We start from the raw sequence: 20219 nt of genomic DNA, 5'->3' as shown, positions 1-20219 counted from the left end.
CCCTTCCCTCACAAGACGAGAGGGTCAGTGGTGGTAAAATTAGAGTCCTTTCAGCACCCAGTTTTAGAACACCTTTTTGGCATCCGCAGATGCCTGTTAGAAAATAAAGATGGCCATCATCTCTGCCGCTCACAGCTCCACAGCTAAAATTAGAGCAGGAAGGCGGCTGGGCAGACAGGAGGGTTTAGGGAGGAAGGAGAAGACACCCAGAGCACGCAGCAGTTTTTCACTCCTCTATGGAACAGGAGCACAAACTCTTTGGAACAGGCTTCGTGTCCTCCTCCTCGTAAAACAGAGGGCTTGCAGGTGTCACATCAACAGTTGAACATTGAAATACATGAATGTACACTGAGCCACAGTCACTGGATGTGGAGGAGCTGGCTCACAACTGTGGGTGAACCAGACACTTTTCTCATGGAAACAAGCCTGTGTTTCCAGCCAACACAGGAGAGGGCTGTGGGGGTCACTTGAGCTGAGCTGGAACGGTAGACTGACTCAGGCCTAATCCAGGGGTGACAAACCTCTGCCATCTTTGTTGGGGGCTGAAAACATATTGAGTCTTATGCCCAAAAACCATAAATAGCAGGACATGGCGCCAGTCTTTTAAGACACCATTGAATTGGATGTAAACTGAACATGGCAGGTAGCCTAGTGGTTAGAGCATTGGGCCAGTAACCAAAAGGTTTCTAGATTGAATCCCCGAGCTGACAAGGTAAAAATCTGTCGTTCTGCCCCTGAATAAGGCAGTTAACCCACTGTTCCTAGGCCGTCATTGTAAATAAGAATGTGTTCTTAACTGACTTGCCTAGTAAAGTGTTGGTCCCATGTTTCATGAGCTGAAAGAAAATAAATGTTCCATTTGCACAAAAAGCTTATTTCTCTCAAATTTTGTGCACAAATTTGTTTGCATCCCTGTAAGTGAGCATTTCCCCTTTGTCAAGATAATCCATCTTCCTGACAGGTGAGGCATATCAAGAAGCTGATTAAACAGCATGGTCATTACACAGGTGCACCTTGTGCTGAGACAATAAAAGGCCACTGTAAAATGTGCAATTTTGTCACACAAGGGAGCGTGCAATTGGCATACTCACTGCAGGAATGTCCACCAGACCTGTTACCAGAGAATTGAAGGTTCATTTCTCTAGCATAAGCCACCTCCAACATCGTTTTAGAGAATTTGGCAGTACATCCAAACGGCCTCACAACAGCAGACCACGTGTAACCACGCCAACCCAGGACCTCCACATCTGGCTTTTTCACCTGCGGTATCGTCTGAGACCAGCCAGCCGGACAGCTGATGAAACTGTGGGTTTGCACAACCGAAGAATTTCTGCACAAACTGTCAGAAACCTCAGGGAAGCTCATCTGAGTGCTCGTCGTCCTCACTAGGGACTTGACTTGACTGCAGTTTGGCGTCGTAACCGACATCAGTGGGCAAATGCTCACCTTCGAGGGCCACTGGCACACTGAAGTGTGCTCTTCATGGACGAATCCCGGTTTCAACTATACCCTGGCAGATGGTGTCGTGTGGGCGACGGTTTGCTGATGTCAACGTTGTGAACAGAGTGCCCCATGGTAGCGGTGTGGTTATGGTATGGGCAGGCATAAGCTACGGACAACGAACACAATTTGAATGCATTGAGATACGTTGATGAGATCCTGTCATGCCATTCATCTGCTGCCATCACCTCATGTTTCAGCATGTTGTCAAAAGGGTCTGTACACAATTATTGGAAGATAAAAATGTCCCAGTTCTTCCATGGCCTGCATACTCACCAGACATGTCACCCATTGAGCATGTTTGGGATGCTTTGGATCGACACGTATAACAGCGTGTTCCAGTCCCCGCCAATATTCAGCAACTTCGCACAGCCATTGAATAGTGGGACAACATTCCACTGGCCACAAACAACAGCCTGATCAACTCTATGCAAAGGAGATGTTGCTCTGCATGAGGCAAATGGTGTAACACCAGACACTGACTGGTTTTCTGATCCACACCCCTACATTATAAGGTATCTGTGACCAACAGATTCATATTTGTATTCCCAGTAATGTGAAATCCATAGATCAGATCAAATCAAATTGTATTACTCACATGCGCCGAATACAACAGGTGTAGACCTTACAGTGAAATGCTTTCAGGATTTCTGATCAATTTGATGTTATTTGAAAGTACAAAAAATGTGCTTTTCTTTCAAAAACAAGGACATTTCTAAGTGAACCCAAACTTCTGAACAGTAGTATGTGTGTATATATAGGCAAAAAGAAGCAGGATAGAAAGGTTTTCTCTTTGACTCCTCCGTTTTAATCGACAGCTCAATCAAACGCAATAAAACATAGGTTAGAGCAAAATCCCACACGTCAGGGGCGTCTGAGGTTATCTGACCTAACTGCCTGGGGTACACTGGGATTACTGCTGTAAAGGATATCACAACGTAGACGTGGTAAGGAACACTATACTGTGCTGCCGTATTCATTGACCTGGCCAAGGCTTTCGACTCTGTCAATCACCACATCCTCATCGGCAGACTCAACAGCCTTGGTTTCTCAAATGATTGCCTCGCCTGGTTCACCAACTACTTCTCCGATAGTTCAGTGTCTCAAATCGGAGGGCCTGTTGTCCGGGCCTCTGGCAGTCTCTATGGGGGTGCCACAGGGTTCAATTCTTGGGCCGACTCTTTTCTCTGTATACATCAATGATGTTGCTCTTGCTGCTGGTGAGTCTCTGATCCACCTCTACGCAGACAACACCATTCTGTATACTTCTGGCCCTTCTTTGGACACTGTGTTAACTACCCTCCAGACGAGCTTCAATGCCATACAACTCTCCTTCCGTGGCCTCCAACTGCTCTTAAATACCAGTAAAACTAAATGCATGCTCTTCAACCGATCGCTGCCTGCACCTGCCCGCCCGTCCAGCATCACTACTCTGGACGGTTCTGACTTAGAATATGTGGACAACTACAAATACCTAGGTGTCTGGTTAGACTGTAAACTCTCCTTCCAGACTCACATCAAACATCTCCAATCCAAAGTTAAATCTAGAATTGGCTTCCTATTTCGCAACAAAGCATCTTTCACTCATGCTGCCAAACATACCCTCGTAAAACTGACCATCCTACCGATCCTCGACTTCGGCAATGTCATTTACAAAATAGCCTCCAATACCCTACTCAATAAATTGGATGCAGTCTATCACAGTGCCATCCGTTTTGTCACCAAAGCTCCATATACTACCCACCACTGCGACCTGTACGCTCTCGTTGGCTGGCCCTTGCTTCATACTCGTCGCCAATCCCACTGGCTCCAGGTCATCTACAAGACCCTGCTAGGTAAAGTTCCCCCCTTATCTCAGCTTGCTGGTCACCATAGCAGCACCCACCTGTAGCACGCGCTCCAGCAGGTATATCTCTCTGGTCACCCCCAAAGCCAATTCCTCCTTCGGCCGCCCCTCCTTCCAGTTCTCTGCTGCCAATGACTGGAACAAACTACAAAAATCTCTAAAACTGGAAACAGTTATCTCCCTCACTAGCTTTAAGCACCAGCTGTCAGAGCAGCTCACAGATTACTGCACCTGTACATAGCCCATCTATAATTTAGCCCAAACAACTACGTCTTCCCCTACTGTATTTATTTATTTATTTTGCTCCTTTGCACCCCATTATTTCTATTTCTACTTTGCACTTTCTTCCACTGCAAATCTACCATTCCAGTGTTTTACTTGCTATATTGTATTTACTTTGCCACCATGGCCTTTTTTGCCTTTACCTCCCATCTCACCTCATTTGCTCACTTTGTACAAAGACTTATTTTTCTACTATATTATTGACTGTATGTTTGTTTTACTCCATGTGTAACTCTGTGTTGTTGTATGTGTCAAACTGCTTGCTTTATCTTGGCCAGGTCGCAATTGTAAATGAGAACTTGTTCTTAACTTGCCTACCTGGTTAAATAAAGGTGAAATAAATAAATAAATACAAACTATTGAGCACTGTGGTTATTCTATCCCTGTGTCATTCTGTGGTGACCCTACAGTTGGGTCATGTTGGGGTGATCCTATGGTTGGGTCATACTGTGTCATGTTGGGGTGATCCTACGGTTGGGTCATACTGTGTCATGTTGGGGTGAACCTACGGTTGGGTCATACTGTGTCATTCTGTGGTGACCCTACAGTTGGGTCATGTTGGGGTGACCCTACGGTTGGGTCATACTGGGTCATGTTAGGGTGACCCTACGGTTGGGTCATACTGGGTCATGTTGGGGTGACCCTACGGTTGGGTCATACTGGGTCATGTTGGGGTGACCCTACGGTTGGGTCATACTTTGTAATGTTGAGGTGACCCCAGTCACCCCACAGATGGGTCATCATACGGTCTCTGTAATCATCGGTCTTGGTCATACTGTAGTGCAGGGATCATCAATTAGATTCAGCTTCTGGACGATTTTATTTTTTGAGCGAATAGTCAGGGGGCCAGAACATAATTACAAATAATTTGTAGACTGCAAATTGACCGCAAGAAGCCCAAACAGATATGACTAAAACAAACATTTAAAACCTTGTTTACATTTGTGTACGGTCACATCTCTTTCTATTATGCGTGGGAATACTTTGGAACAGATTTACAAGATTAAAATCACTTGGAACTGATGTGTTTTTAATCTTATGTCCCCCCCCAAAAAAGTTGGGGGGCCAAATTCAGCCCGCCAGTTGGGGATCCCTGCTGTAGTGTATAATGCTGGGTCTAACACTGGATCCTAACTCTCCTGTCTCTGTCCTCCCCCCAGCAATTGACCTGCTCTACTGGAGGAATGTGAAGCAGTCTGGAGCTGTGTTTGGCAGCGTGCTCCTGCTGCTCTTCTCTCTGACCCAGTTCAGTGTGGTCAGTGTGGGAGCCTACTTAGCCCTGGCCGCCCTCTCTGCCACCATCAGCTTCAGGATCTACAAGTCTGTGCTTCAGGCCGTGCAGAAGACCGATGAAGGGCACCCATTCAAGTGAGTTAGGGAGGATACAGGATCTGTGTTTACTCAGCACATGAAATAATCTGACATTTAAACATTCACTCATCTTTTTTTGCAATGCCACTTTAGCCTGGACACTAATAGTCTGTTGAACTTCTTCCCTACAGATCTTATCTGGAGGTGGAGATCTCTCTGTCCCAGGATCAGATCGGTAAATATGCTGACAAGGCTCTGCTCTATTCCAACACCTGTATGAAGGAGCTCCGTAGGCTGTTCCTGGTCCAGGACCTCATCGACTCACTGAAGGTCAGCCTCACTCTCACCTCTGGGCTTAAAATAATGACATTGTCTCCCAAGTGGCGCAGCGGTCTAAGGCATTACATCGCAGTGCTTGAGGCGTCACTGCAGACCCGGGTTCGATCCCAGGCTGTGTCATAACCGGCCGTGACGGGGAGTCCTATAGGGCGGCCGGTTATCGTAATTGGATCGCAATTGGATATCACAAAATTGGGGGTAAAAAACATAATAATAATAATAATAATGACATGGTGGACACAACCATCTTACCAACACTACACTCTTTAACATATGTCATCTCAGTACTATTCCTGCTGTTAAACATTAAGTTACACTTAAAACATCAAATCATTTTATTATGGCATACCTTCAGTCAAACGTCGTATACACATACCATAAATTGTGGGGGTGGGTTTGTTTAAGCAGTGCCAATAGTTAAATGTTTTTACCCTGGATTGCAGTTTGCTGTCCTGATGTGGCTGCTGACCTACGTGGGTGCTCTCTTCAATGGCCTGACTCTGCTTATTCTGGGTGAGGATCCTTCTACGACTGGCTACTGTAGCTGTTATACTCAGCTCTGCACCTCTCTACTGCACACCATGTTCAGCCTGACATACAGCTCATACTGTATTTTGTCTCAGCTGTCTAACATTTTATAAAATGTAATATAATGAATCATATTGAAACCTCCATTTACACCATCACAGAGCCAATCTGAGTATGTACTATAATCAGGGGAGTGGGCTGTAATAAGCAAGCATCACAGTACCCCAGTGTCAGTCAATGGTTAACCCAACACAGTGAGAACAAACGCTGTGGAGCAGGGAAACATGACCTGACAAGAGCAACTCAGACAGCCTGATGGTGGCCTCATCACATGGAACCAGTAAGAGTTTTACTGAAATCTGTATCAATTCTGTATCACAGTGGATTATTGATCGTTCTGCCCTTTTGAGCAAAAACAATCAATTTCCTAGATTAGGATTAGTCGCATCCTAAAAAAATCCATATTATGAAATTCCAGAGGTCAATTCATTATGGGCCTTGTTCAAAGGATTCATTCACAACTGAAGACGTGATCTCATATTTTTGTTAAGTCTCTGAACTGGGGCTTGGTTGACACAATGTGTACATGAGAATATTCCCAGGGGGACACTCCAGGTCAAACTGCTTCAACACGCGCTCACTCTCTTCCCCTACAGCCGTGGTGTCCATGTTCAGCATGCCCATTGTCTATGAGAAAAACCAGGTAAGAACTTCCCCTCACTCTCTAGAACACATGTACTGTACATGTACTTTTTTTTACAATACAAAACACATACAAACATAGTCATACAAACATCACACGTGCCCAGACTAACACGCCCATCTGCAGCGCCCGCACACTCTCCGCCATATGTCCTCAAACTGTACCATTTTGATTCTCTCTGTCACCCGGGCTCTTTAAACATTTCGATAATAAAGCATTTGACCTTTCCATTGTGTTAACCATGGAGGATTGGTTGATTTCCAGTTCAGTTTTTCAAAAGGATTGACAAGAAAAGTATCATCCAACCCATCAGGTATCTCACTGCACCCTCATATGCCATGTCTTGAAATATGCAGACGGATTAAAAGTAAATAAATGTACATTGTAATACTTCTGACAGCCACCTTTCTAACTCTGGCCATAACTTTTGAATTTAATAATCCATGCCTTCTGGGAATGTTATAGTCATTGTTAGTTTTACATTTACGACATGACTCTGCTGTTGTGTAGAATTTGTGAATTTTGTCTTGTGTAATAAATTGTATATATTATATTCATATACTGGATTAAGCATACAGTTTAGTTAACTGTAATTTCGTTAGTTATGTTCCAACATTCCCTCCATTTTATGCGAATATCAGTTATTTTTAAGTCTAGGTTCCAATTGTTAATTCTGAAAAGCTATCCAAGGATTGTTTCATAGGGTTGTGTTTTTAGGGAGTGATATTGGTTCTTGTAGAATACATTTAATTTTCTTCCCTGTTGTTATAGTGTTAACTATGAAGTTTAATATTCTTCGCTTAATCCTTTGAAAATACACACAAAAATATTTTGCCGACAATAATGTGCATCTTCAATATGTACCCATTGTTACTCTTTAGTGCATTTAACAATATGTGACAAGTAAAAGCCCTGGGTGGTGAGTTGATACAAGTCCAAGTCTGGAAGGTTAAAACCACCCTCAGACTTAGGAAGATCTAAAACTTTCCTTTTTAATTCAGTTTTATTTGCCCATATAAAGTCTTATGACAGAGTATACTTTTTTTAAAGAATGTCTTCGGTGGGGTAGTTGGTATTACAGAGAAGTATAAACTCTGGCAGTCATGCCATTCTGAAGAGGTTTATTCTACCCATTAGATTTATAGAAAGACTTGTGTTTAATTAGGTCTACTTTGATATTGTTGAGTAATGGGATAAAGATTTTTTTTTAAAGCAATCCAAATTGTTTTTCTCTCTTCACCCTCAGGCACAGATTGACCAATATGTGGGACTAATACGGACCCAAGTGAACTCTGTGGTGGGGAAGTGAGTAGTAGTTATGACCTTTTTTACTCGAGAATAAACACTAGTCCCTGGAACATCCCACTATAAAATAGATTGGAATGATGTTCATATTGATACAAACTAGAAAAGTTTAACACTGTATCTGAGTGGTGACCTCCATGTTTTGTCTCGACAGGATCCAGGCGAAGATCCCTGGGGCCAAGCGAAAGGAAGAGTAGACCTGCATCTTGCTAACAGTGGAGTCCAGCTCAGACTCAGTGGCAGACAGCTTGATCATTGTTGGATAGCCTTGTCATTATCTGGGGGTAGTACTATGTCATCTAGAAGGTGTTCTCTAAAACCAACCACTGGAGAAGCCTTGACCCCCAAAACTGTCTAGAATGGTTAACACACACACAGTAAATCACCCATGTTCAAGATATGTCTAGGTAGACAAGTACACAATTTGGAAGAAAATGTATTTTTTATTTTGTGTTGCTTGTTATTAAGCGCATGAAGTCAAGCCTTGAGTCAATATTATTTTGTATCTTTCGTGCAGTTCTCACACTAGTTTTTATTTTCCTTCAGTGCTTACAACAAACTAAGGTTTGGCACAAAAAAAGCGATATGCCTACAGAAATGCTCTGCTGCCAATGTTAAATACTGCTTCATGTTTCTGAGTTAGCTGGTGGGGCTTCTCAGTATATATAGTCAATATATATATAAATATCGAAATGATTTCCTTTGTGTTTTCAAGCACAAAATAATTTGATGTGGTAATTGTATTTGTTTTTTTGCATAACTATGTAACTACACACAATATGTTTTAGGTACTGTTGTTCAACTACTATGAAGACAAGGAGTATCTGATGATATTTAGCTTGTTTGAATTAACTGTCCAACTTTGTACTGTTCACCTACACTCAATGTAGTTCTTAGACCCTGGTCTAACTATTTGCACTTACTTATGTATTTAATTACAGAAGACAAATAAATGTTCCTTGATGTATAATGTCATCATTTTTCAGATGCATTACTAAAAATAGGGTCCAAGACAAAAAAAAGTTGACGAGGGCAGTCTCGTCTTGAGTTAGAAATATTAGGACATACGAGATGTTATGTTTCGTAATGGTACAGAGAGCATACAACACTGGATAAATATCCACAGTGATTTGAAATAACATTCTATGAACAGACAGACACCTTCTGGCACAGAAGCCCTTTCCTGTTGCGTGTATGCTGAGGTGACAAATTTAACTTGGCTGTTAGGTCACTGAACTAAAGCTAGCACCATACCTTGACTTTAAGTCAGATTAATTTATACAAAAGAAAAGGAGTTCCATTCCTTGAATATCAATGATTTATATTCCAAAATTATAGTGTAGTTATACTTTCCAAACATCTAACACAGCAATAGCAAAGCTGAATAAAAAGAAAAACCCAGGACATGAGAAGCATGGCTGGACCATGTGCAAAAATGATCCAAATATATACCACAATTATCAAAAGAGAATGTCCTCCCTGAGGGTTCCATAAGAAAATCTTGTAAAACATAAATAAGCGTAGTCAAGGTGAAAACAACAGCATGCTGTGCTTCTGGTTGCTGCTTTAGAATGGCCTCACATGTTGAGCAGTGTGACAGGGTGTAGCTGGAACAGGACACCTTTGTTCTTTCCATCTTCCTTCTGGACAATCTCCATCTTCTGACTGGGATCCACCTGTACACAAACACCATGCACACAAAATAGTCACACATACACGCTCAATATAATTGTTTAAACACTAGAAATTATAGTTAAGTATGGGCCTTGCTTTCTATATAAAATCAGGACTGTTGATTGAAGTGGGGAAAAATAACATTACACCATGAATTCAAACCATACCTGGTTCCATTTATTTGGTTCCTCATAGTACACAGGAACAAGGTCTTCCCGGGGGGGTGACTTGGTAAATAACCTGACGAGGCGTTCGCGGCAGTCCTCCTGCAGGCTGTTGATCCTGTCAGGCCCCAGGTGCAGAGGACCGTTGGGCCCCTCACACACCAGACGGTTGATGGCACCACGCAACGCATTGATCTGATCCAACACAAAACACAAGGGTTATGAGTGGAAAGTTGAATCTCATGTTCTATGATAAATATTGATTTGAATGGACTGATGCAGGAACTACAAGGGTGTTAGCTACCTCTGTGATGTCCTCTACATCGAATTTGACATCAAAGGCGAGCTCTATGTCATGTTCAGGTAGGACAGCCTCCTGAGACTGGACGTTCCACCCCAGACCACAGAGGGCGCCAGTGTAGCTGGTTCTCTCCTCATTGGTGCTGCAGAGAACAGGCAAGGTTACATTACAGACCTGTAGAACTTAATGCATGATTTGAAGTGAATATTACAACATTATTTATGTTATCACTTACCCCCTAGGGTCACTTAGCCCCCTAGAGTCCGCGTGGAAATATAATAAGGAAAAAATAAAAGTTGTCAGTTTAAGCTAGAGATGTGGTTTTTTTCGCATGAGGCTGCGTCTCTATCCACCGATGTCGCCCTTCCGCATCTGCAGTGAAGGGTGGCAGAGCTAGAGCCGTGTTTGTCAGACCATGAGACATCCCAAAAATCGGTCTTCTCACGAACACAGCTGTTGTGTCCGAATGGTTTACCAAACAGTTTATATTAACTTAACCTCTTATGGAAAGATGACTCTCACGAACACAATGGTGTTCTCCGTTTTGCTCTACGACCGCCACAAGTGTCTTGGGACTCGTCTTCTGTCTGTAGCGTCCGAACAGTTTGGGCTGCCCACTAATATGACCCCTCTATGTAAAGGTGGGTCTCTCACGAAAATGCCCGTTTTGCTCTAGGACGCCCACAAACCTAGTCTGGGTAGGTTAGGTGCAGTCATGAAATTTTGTCAGCATGTTACTGTCATGCAAAAGACCGCTGGTCTCACGGTAATTGACCTTTAATTAACAAACACGTTTAGTATCTCCAGGCCTCCAAGCATACAAGCCGCTGATGCGTGCCTTTGGAACATCTGTTTACCAAAAAAAAGTATAATAAATCAATTTAATATACACCATCACAATAAATCCATTATTTATTTTAGCCATGTCTAAAGACACGTTATGAAAAACAGAATATAAAAGTTGGCCTACTGTATGTTATCTGGCTATGCTCCATGCCATAGGCTTTAGGCGTGTTCATTTAGCTGACAAGATATGCCTTTAAGTCCCGTGCCATTATTTACAATTATATTCCTATAAAATAATATAACTTAGCGGAATAAAATAAAAGGGATATTTTTTCCATTACGGAGCGAGTGCGCATATGAAGTGGTTATGTTGAGCGTAAAATGTATCATTTGAAACAGGTCCTATATGCTAGATTTAGAGTAATTTGGCAACTTTAGTTGTGAATGATAAACCTTAGAATGTCTTCAATAAAAACATAAGGGCTGCATGGCTATTGATGATTTGAGAAAGATGAAGAAAAAAAAAGCTTGCACTCCATTCCATGCCTCAGGCTGCACAGCTGTTCTCTCATCAAGTCATCATATTTTCACCCATCAGACTATTGTCAATTTAAATAAATAAAGGAGAGATGAGATGGAAACGCAAGGTGGTGAGATTCTGTATAGCTAAAAGGTAATGTCAACCAATTAATTATGAAAATATTAAAAATATATATTTTACTTGGCTATTTGAAAATCAAAATTCAGTATAATTGTAGGCTAACTGTAAGCCGCCGTGCACAATCAATGAACAAACAGCGTTGCCTAGGACTATACGTTCTCTTCCAGATTCGACGATAGACATTTTGGAGAGTAGCATAAAGCAGTGGTGTAAAGTACTTAAGTAAAAATACTTTAAAGTACTACTTGGGGTATCTGTACTTTAGGAATGTAGTAAAGTTAAAAATATCAATAGTAAGGAAATAATGTACTTTGTACATTTTCCCTGACAACGAAAAGTATCAAGAGAACATCCCTGGTCATCCCTACTGCCTCTGATCTGGCAGACTCACTAAACACACATGCTACATTGGTAAATGATGTCTGAGTGTTGGAGTGTTCCCCTGGCAAAAAACAAGAAAATGGTGCCACCTGGTTTAATTTATGTAAGGAATTTGAAATGATTTATACTTTTACTTTTGATACTTAAGTATATTTAAAACCAAATACTTTTAGACTTAAGTAATATTTTACTGGATGACTTTCAATTGAGTCGTTTTCTATTAAGATATATCTTTCCTTTTACTCAAGTATGACAATTGGGTACTTTTTCCACCATTGGCATAAGGTAACCAGTCCATCCAGTATGCATAATAACAGACAACACTCAAAGGCAATCACTTGAATTTGTTTAACTTGAGTATAGGCTAGACCAATTATGTACCAAAGACATCTTAAATCAGTTTTGTTGAATGTTTTTCTGCCATGAGTAATATGCAGTAGGCTATGTATTGTATAACGGCAATCATAATATTAACTCCGTTTTTTTTTCCATATGCTCTAATATGAGCATGTATTTTGAATTAATCATCACCTTAGAAAGAGCTTTTCATTTCATTGTGTTAGGCTTCGAAACATTCACAACGACCATGTTTTAAAATTAATCACATGATTTCCCATTCCACCGGTCTAATGTCTACTGCTCGCGTTTCTTGGCCCAGCAAGTCTCTTCTTATTATTGGTGTCCTTTAGTAGTGGTTTCTTTGCACTAATTCGACCATGAATATCTGATTCATGCAGTCTCCTCTGAACAGTTGATGTTGAGATGTGTCTTGTTACTTGAACTCTGTGAAGCATTTATTTGGGCTGTAATCTGAGGTGCAGTTAACTCTAATGAACGTATCCTCTGTAGCAGAGGTAACTGGGTCTTCCTTTCCTGTGGGGGTCCTCATGAGAGCCAGTTTCATCATAGCGCTTGATGGTTTTTGTGACTGCACTTCGACATTTTCCGCATTGACTGACCTTCATGCCTTAAAGTAATGATGGACTGTCGTTTCTCTTTGCTTATTTGAGCTGTTCTTGCTATAATATAGATAAGTATTTTACTAAATAGGGCTATCTTCTGTATACCACCCCTACCATGTCACAACACAACTGATTGGCTCAAACGCATTAAGAAGGAAAGAAAGTCCACAAATTAACTTTTAACAACACACAACTGTTAATTGAAATGCATTCCAGGTGACTACCTCATGAAGTTGGTTGAGAGAATGCCAAGAGTGTGCAAAGCTGTCATTAAGGCAAAGGGTGGCTACTTTGAAGAATCTCAAATATATTTTGATTTGTTTAACACATTTTTGGTTACTACATGATTCCATGTGTTATTTCATAGTTTTGATGTGTTCACTATTATTCTACAAATGTAGAAAATAAAAACCCTGGAATGAGTAAGTGTATCCAAACTGACTTACACTGTGTGTGTGTGTGTGTGTGTATATATTTCTTTTTTTGGGGGGGATACCTTCAGGTATCCTAATATTCCAAATCAAATAGCTAAATTATCCTTGTTATGATCATCTTAAAACAACTCCACGTTAGCTTGGTAGAACCCCAATCATTTCACATTCCCTATAGGACCTTAAGGTACAGTTTTCTGATAGGTAATTTGATCAAATGTAAATGTGGTGAGGAGCATACTATCTCCAAGCAGACTGACCGTAGCTCTATGACAGGGCTGAAGAGCATGGTGATGAGGGCAGGCAGGCCGTGGATGTGAGGCATCAGCGTAGTCTCCTTCAGTAGAATGCATGCGCCTAGAGCAGCACACACACGCATCTTACTGTTATAACAAAGTCAATGTCTGGTAGGGTCTCACCCTTATTCTAGAGCCCTCAAACTCAAGTGTGGACCATGAAGCCAGTTCACTTGCATTCCCCCCCCCCGAATCAGGGACTGATTTAGACCTGGGACACCAGGTGGGTGCAATTAATTACCAGGCAGAAAATAAAACCCATCAGGATCCGGAGCTCGTAGGGTAAGAGTTGAATATCCCTGTTCTGGAGTGTGCTTACATCCCAGATCACATCCCATTCCCAGTACTGTACCTGTGGCATTGACAGACACTACGCCGGCCACCAGCATCCTCTGATGGCTGTCCTGAGGACTGTCATTCAACGCCACTGAGTTGATGCTGTCCTTTTCTATGCGCACCGACCTGTAAGGAGTTGACATTAGCACTGGGATATAGTGTCACCAGAAGTGGGCCAAACTATAACCTGATCTGGGTGACACTGACTAACCTGTAGTGGCTGACATTGCAAAAGCTGTGGAAGTTGACTTTGTGAGGGCTGGATGGGCCATGCACAGGAACCTGTTGGGAACAGCATCAGCAACACTTACTTACAAATCAGCAGTAACACTCAAATGGGCATTCTGTAGCCACTAACATTCATACACATTTATGTTATGAGTCTTTCTATAAACTAGGACGCCAGTTAGTATTTCCTACACTGAACCTTGTTACAGCTGTTGATGAGTATCAGCACACCCCCCCCCCATTACATTAAGATAAGGGGGATAATAGCTCCGGTCATGTGAAAAAGTGCACCCCTTGGAAATTATATTTTTTCATATTTAATTTTTTTGTAAATATTTGGACAGATGGATATGTAATCTTCACTTCAACACTATTGCAAGATAAAGGTAACCTAATATAACAAATTAAACTGAAATGATACTTTGCAACAACAACAACAAATGAACAGAAATGCAATTCCATAGTGCGGAAAAATAAGTACACCCCTAGCTTCAATAGCTGGTTTTGCCCCCTTTGGCGAAATATCTTAATGTAGCCATTTCATGTAACTGCCTATCAGTCTCATATCGACTGGGAGGATTTTATTTTCTCCCACTCTTCTTTACAGTACTGCTTTAACTGTGTGATGTTGGAGGGATTTCTTGCATGCACAGCCCGTATCAAGTCCCCCCACAGCATTGACAGGATTGAGATCTTGGCTTTGACTCAGCTATTCCATAACCATTTCTTCTTTTTGCACCATTCCGTTGTAGCTTTGCTTGTGTGTTATGGATCATTGTCCTGTTGCAAGATCCATGTTTGGTTCAGCTTCTTGACAGATGGCCTCACATTCTCCTCAAGAATTCTCTGGTACAATATTGAATTAATGGTTGACTAAATGAAGGCAAGTTGTCACTCAGGCAGCAAAGCAGCCACAAAAAAGAATGCCACCATGCTTTACAGTCAGTATGAGGTTCTTCTGTTCAAAGGCCGTTTCATTTTCACCTGGCATTGCGGCCAAACTCCACCTTTGACTCATATGTCCAGAGCACATTGTTCCAGTAGTTTTGGTCTTTACCCAGGTGTTGTCTGGCAAACATCAGTCTTGTCTTGATATTCTTTTTTTGAGAGCAGAGGCTTCTTCCTTCCTAACCTCCCACGTAGGCCAAGTTTGTGCAGTCTCTTTCTGACAGTTGACTCATGCACTTCGATATTGATTGTGGCAAGAGAGGCCTGTAGATCCCTTGATGTTACCCTGGGGTTCTTAGAGACTTCTATGAGCATGTTTCGGTCAGATCTTGGGATGAATTTGGTGGGATGACCTGATGGCCAGTGGTCTGGAATTTTCTCCATTTGTGGATGATCCGTCAGACAGTGGAACGATGTAACCCCTCCCAGACTCACAGGCATCAATAATATTTCTTCGGAGGGCCTCTGAGGCATTTTGGTCTTTGCATGACGTGTTACCACACACCCATATGGTTAAGGCAGCGCACAATTGGCCCAGCGGCATCCTGGTTAGGGTTTAGCCGGGGTAGGCCGTCACAGTAAATAAGAATTTGTTCCTATCCAACTTGCCTAGTTAAGTAAAAGGTTAAATCAAAAAAATAAAGACCAAACCAGACAACATTTCGAATCTTTATAGAAGGCTGGACCCTTGCAAGGTGCTCTAATGATTTCCTAATCATTTACACCTGTTTTGGTGCACCGGATCCTAATTTTAGGTGATGGTAAAGGTAAGGGTGTACTCATGTTTTCTGCATAAGGCAATTGCATGTTTATTTTAATTCCATAACATTTTCAAATTAAAACATTGTGTGTGATGTGTTAAATTGGGTTACCTTTATCAATGAATGTGGTTGGAATTTTGAAAATATCCATGTGTTCAAATATGTAAAAAAGAGAAAAAGAACACTTTCCAAAGGGTGTACTTACTTTTTCACAATAAAATTGACAAATTGATTTAAAAACTGTGTTTAACACTATCATGGTTGGCGTCTAGATGGGCTTGTCCAACATCGTGTGACGTAAAACATTACTTTTCTGTCTTTGCATTTATGGTATTGTAAGTTGTTATCATATATTAAGCATTAATCAATTAAATGAGACATTGAACTTGAACAGTGTACAAATCCTGGATCTAGCTGTTGGACAGTTTTTTGTATAGATCTCAGAAATGCAGTGTAACATTCTGTCTCCTTATGTTATGCGGTGTGAAAACAGTTCATGGGCATAGAAACCCAAAATAATAAAAACGATAGCAAAATCGAATGCTTCTAACTGAAATAGTCACTTTTATACTTCAAACCAAAATCAATACTGTCATTAACATGGTTCTTTAATAACTATGCATAATACTAGGATGTGCATTTGGTGTCCAGCTGATCAGTTACACCATGATATTTTCACGTCCTCATCTGATCCAGGAAGGAATTTTCCGAATGCGAGTCAAGTGACAAACAGCTGTTGTGATGTTGCGTCGCGCACACACCAACAGGCCAAACTGCAAAAAAGGTGTTTGCGAGCAATGTCCAGAATATTTTGTTGTCTCATTTGTTACGGCAGTGAAGACAGTTGTGCCTGGATCCACGTTGGATCTAATATCCCTAGCGTATTGATGTTGCGCATCGGTTGTCTGATTGATTTACAGCAGCGTCTCGTTAGTTTTAACAGAGAAAGCATCAAGGTAAAGTGTTCATATATTTTTGTGCCTCGGACTAGACACAGTCTACTGTGCGAAGTTGTGTAGTATAGGTTATTATGCGACACCCAACGCTATTCCAATTAAATGGCATTTATTCAAATGGTGAAATTAATGCTACCAGTATTCATGGCTTTATTATGCGTACCTGTGGCGGCCACATAAGCTCCAGAAAAATTGGCATGCATGTACCCAATCTATTTAGTCAGACAATGCCCACAATATTCTCACATTTTAGAATTCTATACTGAACAAAAATATAGAATGCAACATGCAACTATTTCAAAGATTTGGCTGAGTTACAGTTCATGTAAGGAAATCAGTCAATTTAAATGAATTCATTAGGCCCTAATATATGGATTTCACATGACTGGGCAGGGGCGCAGCCATGGGTGGGTCTGGGAGGGCATAGGCCCACCCAATGGGGAGCCAGGCCCAGTCAATCAATTCATTTTTCCCCACAAAAGGGCTTTATTACAGACATAAATACTCCTCAGCACCCCGCCCCCCCGACAATTCCGCAGGTGAAGATGCCAGATGGAGGTCCTGGGCTGGCGTGGTTACACACGGTCTGCGGTTGAGGCCGGTTGGACGTACTGCCATATTATCTATAAGCCGACATTGGAGGGGGCTTATGGTAGAGAAATTAACATTCAATTATCTGGCAACAGCTCTGGTGGACATTCCTGCAGTCAGCTTGCCAATTGCACACTCCCTAGAAACTTGAGACATCTGTGGCATTGTGTTGTGTGACAAAACTGCACATTTTAGAAGGCACATTATTGTCCCCAGTACAAGGTGCACCTGTGTAATGATCATGCTGTTTAAATCAGCTTCTTGATATGCCACACCTGTCAGTTGGATGGATTATCTTGGCAAAGGAGAAATGCTCAATAAAGGGATGTAAACAAATTTGTGCGCAAAATTTGAGAGAAATAAGCTTTTTGTGCATATGGGTTCTATATTAGGCCCTATATGTACAACTATATAAATTATACAATTGTATAACATTGAGGTCCTTGAAAATGACAAAGTCCCTGAAAGTCCTTGAATTTGACATACAATGTCTATATGAAACCTGCTTAAAGAATGTATAGTCCTATGTTGTTGTATAGGTGGAGATATGGGCCAATTTGCATATATTCACTTTAATTCCTCTAAGTACACGTATGGAACTCCATATTTTTTGGTTGTTGTTTCAAACCATTCAGAAATGTTTTGCCCAATGTTACACATTGGCCCCATTATTTATAGAAAGACCCTTATACGTGTTAAACAACAGGAAACAAATAAATACATTAAAAAAATAAAAAATTATAATAATAATAATATAAAAAATGTTTTTAAAAATCACCAGATACCAATTGTATCCTAGGAATTCCTGACAGGAAGGTGTGGCCCTGGCCCACTAATACACTGTAGACCAAAATGACGATGACGCCATCTTGTGGTGAACTAACACCGTCTGGTTGAACCAGACAGGTAGTCTATTTAGCACAACCTATGAAATGTGAGTCAGCCGTTTGGCCAGTGTTCTTGCCTTGCTCTTCAAAAAGGACCGGCTGGTCTTGGAGAAGGACTGGAGCAGGCTGTCGATGAGCTGCTTCTCTTTCTCCTTGTTGGTCTTCCAGGAGCTGCTGGTAGCATTGGGGGTGAAGGTTCCGTCCTGCAAGTCTTTATAAAGAGAAACCAGCACCTCGTGGCTCTGCTGCAAGACACACAATGACACAGCACTGTCAGGGCCACAGCCTCTGTGTTTCTACTGCTGGACAGCTAGGACACACTGAATGATATATGTTTATAGCCAAGCCTTACAGGAATAACACAATTGAACAATTCCCCATTATCACAACTTTCCAAAAAGATACATGGCAGTTGGTCGGTGTTTTTTAAGGTACCTTGGACTCAAAGCTCTCTTCGGCCTTAATGGCGTGTCCCTCCTGTATCATGATATCAGCCACACTGGAGGTGACTGTGTCAGTGTTGATGAGCAGCTCCACGTGCATGACGCCATGCAGGATAGAGAACAGGGAGACGATGAGTGAGCGGCCGTTCACCAGTGTTATGAAGCGGTTGCGTGCGGGGCTGCTCCACTGGTCCCCCAGGATCATGGACTGGGCTGATGGATGCATCCCCGAGATACGAAACTCCTGGGCCTGAGGAGGACACAGGGCAGAACACAGTCATACCAGAATACAGGCAAATGTTATCTGGTTAGGATGTGGCCAAAATAGGGTGGATCAGGAAAACACAGTATGTTGCCGATATAAACTTTGTAGCTGTACCTGCAATGGGTGGGCCATGATATCAGCAGGTAGCTCCCTCAGACAGCTGCATGACACCAGGGTGGTGTTTCCGTAGTCCAAAAAGAACACCTGGGACATTCAAAACACATACTTTACATGGTTCATCCACTATAACTGCAACTATAATTAACCTGTATTTAAGTGTATGAAAGGGAGTGATTGTGTGTGCCAGTAAGCTTGGCGAGTATGTGATTGTACCTCCACAGAGCTGCCGCGGACGTGCAGGATCTTGGCACGGTAGTAGAGGCCCTGCTCGTCGCCCTCAGAGAAAGGTGCCAGGCACAGTAGGTTGGGGTAGAGGGAGACAAGAACTGGACACAGCTCACGAGAATTAATCTCAGCTGTCAGATAGCGCTGCTTCTCCATGCTGGCCTCGCCTGCCTGGAAGCCCCAGAAGTGGCCCACCTCCACCACCTAGGGAGCCAAGATGAAGGGGGCATGCTCAGTTACCACCTCCACTGTAGACTGTACATAACCAACATGGAGGGTATGTGATCGCCTAAATTCAGTTCCTCTAGATATAATCTTCACCACATTACTCATTTACACAAATAACTCCCAGAAATGTGACTGAAAAAGGAGTTTCAGCCTGATGACTAACTTCTGTGATGTTGACCACGAAGATGGGGTTGGAAGGCAGCTTGTCTGGGTCGACGGTACTACTCAGCACCCCCACTGGGTAGACTGAGTTGTCCTGGAAGTCCACATTCACCCTGCAAACCACAGGACTGGATAGAATGAGTGATGCAAAAAAAACCTGGAGGATCCCTCCAAGGGGGAACACAGTGCAAGTGTAAGTCAGTCACTGAGCTGCTTCATTGAATCAGTGAGTGAGTCTATGAGACTGACCCAACTCACTCTCATGATAGCCCAGTCTCTAAATGTGTGTGAGGAGGAAGGGGGGGGGGGGGGGTCTAGCTCGGCCTAAATCTCCCCTCTAAGAGGCTGTGGAGTGTTAACCATAGTGCCAGCACATCAGGTTACATCAAGGTCCAGTGTGGAGGGGTGCAGCCTGTGGGTGGCTGCAGGGCCCACTCCCCCCCAAACAGCCACTGACAGGACACCTCCACCCCCCTGAAGAGGTACCTGGCCCTGAGCCAGAGCTGGCATTACCTAGACATCAACTGACCGCAAAACACATTTATCTTGAGAAGTTGGGTTAAGATGCTTCACCCATGCAGAAAACTGTATTTTGTAGC

At 42.3% G+C, this 20219-nt stretch overlaps 2 protein-coding genes across 8 annotated transcripts in view; one reads left to right on the top strand and one right to left on the bottom strand.

Annotated features, from left to right (window-relative positions):
- rtn1a (reticulon 1a) overlaps positions 1–8789 on the top strand; it is a 52919-nt gene extending 44130 nt beyond the window's left edge. For all 4 annotated transcript variants that reach the window (XM_014210748.3, XM_014210750.3, XM_014210751.3 and 1 more), the window contains 6 exons: positions 4789–4996; positions 5131–5269; positions 5722–5791; positions 6463–6509; positions 7756–7814; positions 7969–8789. In XM_014210748.3, coding sequence (XP_014066223.3) covers positions 4789–4996; positions 5131–5269; positions 5722–5791; positions 6463–6509; positions 7756–7814; positions 7969–8011 — 566 coding nt within the window. In that variant the 3' untranslated portion in view covers positions 8012–8789. The remainder of the gene's footprint in view (positions 1–4788; positions 4997–5130; positions 5270–5721; positions 5792–6462; positions 6510–7755; positions 7815–7968) is intronic.
- A 126-nt stretch (positions 8790–8915) lies between these two features.
- Positions 8916–20219, bottom strand: part of tdrd9 (tudor domain containing 9) — a 31413-nt gene continuing 20109 nt past the window's right edge. For 3 of the 4 annotated variants that reach the window (XM_014210746.3, XM_045723506.2, XM_014210743.3), the window contains 11 exons: positions 19622–19748; positions 19219–19434; positions 19000–19089; positions 18613–18870; positions 18255–18422; positions 14018–14088; positions 13823–13932; positions 13435–13531; positions 9957–10095; positions 9656–9847; positions 8916–9490 (listed from right to left, as the gene is read on the bottom strand). In XM_014210746.3, coding sequence (XP_014066221.3) covers positions 9392–9490; positions 9656–9847; positions 9957–10095; positions 13435–13531; positions 13823–13932; positions 14018–14088; positions 18255–18422; positions 18613–18870; positions 19000–19089; positions 19219–19434; positions 19622–19748 — 1567 coding nt within the window. In that variant the 3' untranslated portion in view covers positions 8916–9391. The remainder of the gene's footprint in view (positions 9491–9655; positions 9848–9956; positions 10096–13434; positions 13532–13822; positions 13933–14017; positions 14089–18254; positions 18423–18612; positions 18871–18999; positions 19090–19218; positions 19435–19621; positions 19749–20219) is intronic. The other variant, XM_014210745.3, reaches the window with a different exon arrangement.

Source organism: Salmo salar, chromosome 09 (genome assembly GCF_965601325.2).
Source record: "Salmo salar chromosome 09, fSalSal1, whole genome shotgun sequence".
NCBI lineage: Eukaryota > Metazoa > Chordata > Actinopteri > Salmoniformes > Salmonidae > Salmo > Salmo salar.
Note: the sequence above shows the minus strand (reverse complement) of the source record. Positions and strands in the feature narration are given on the sequence as shown.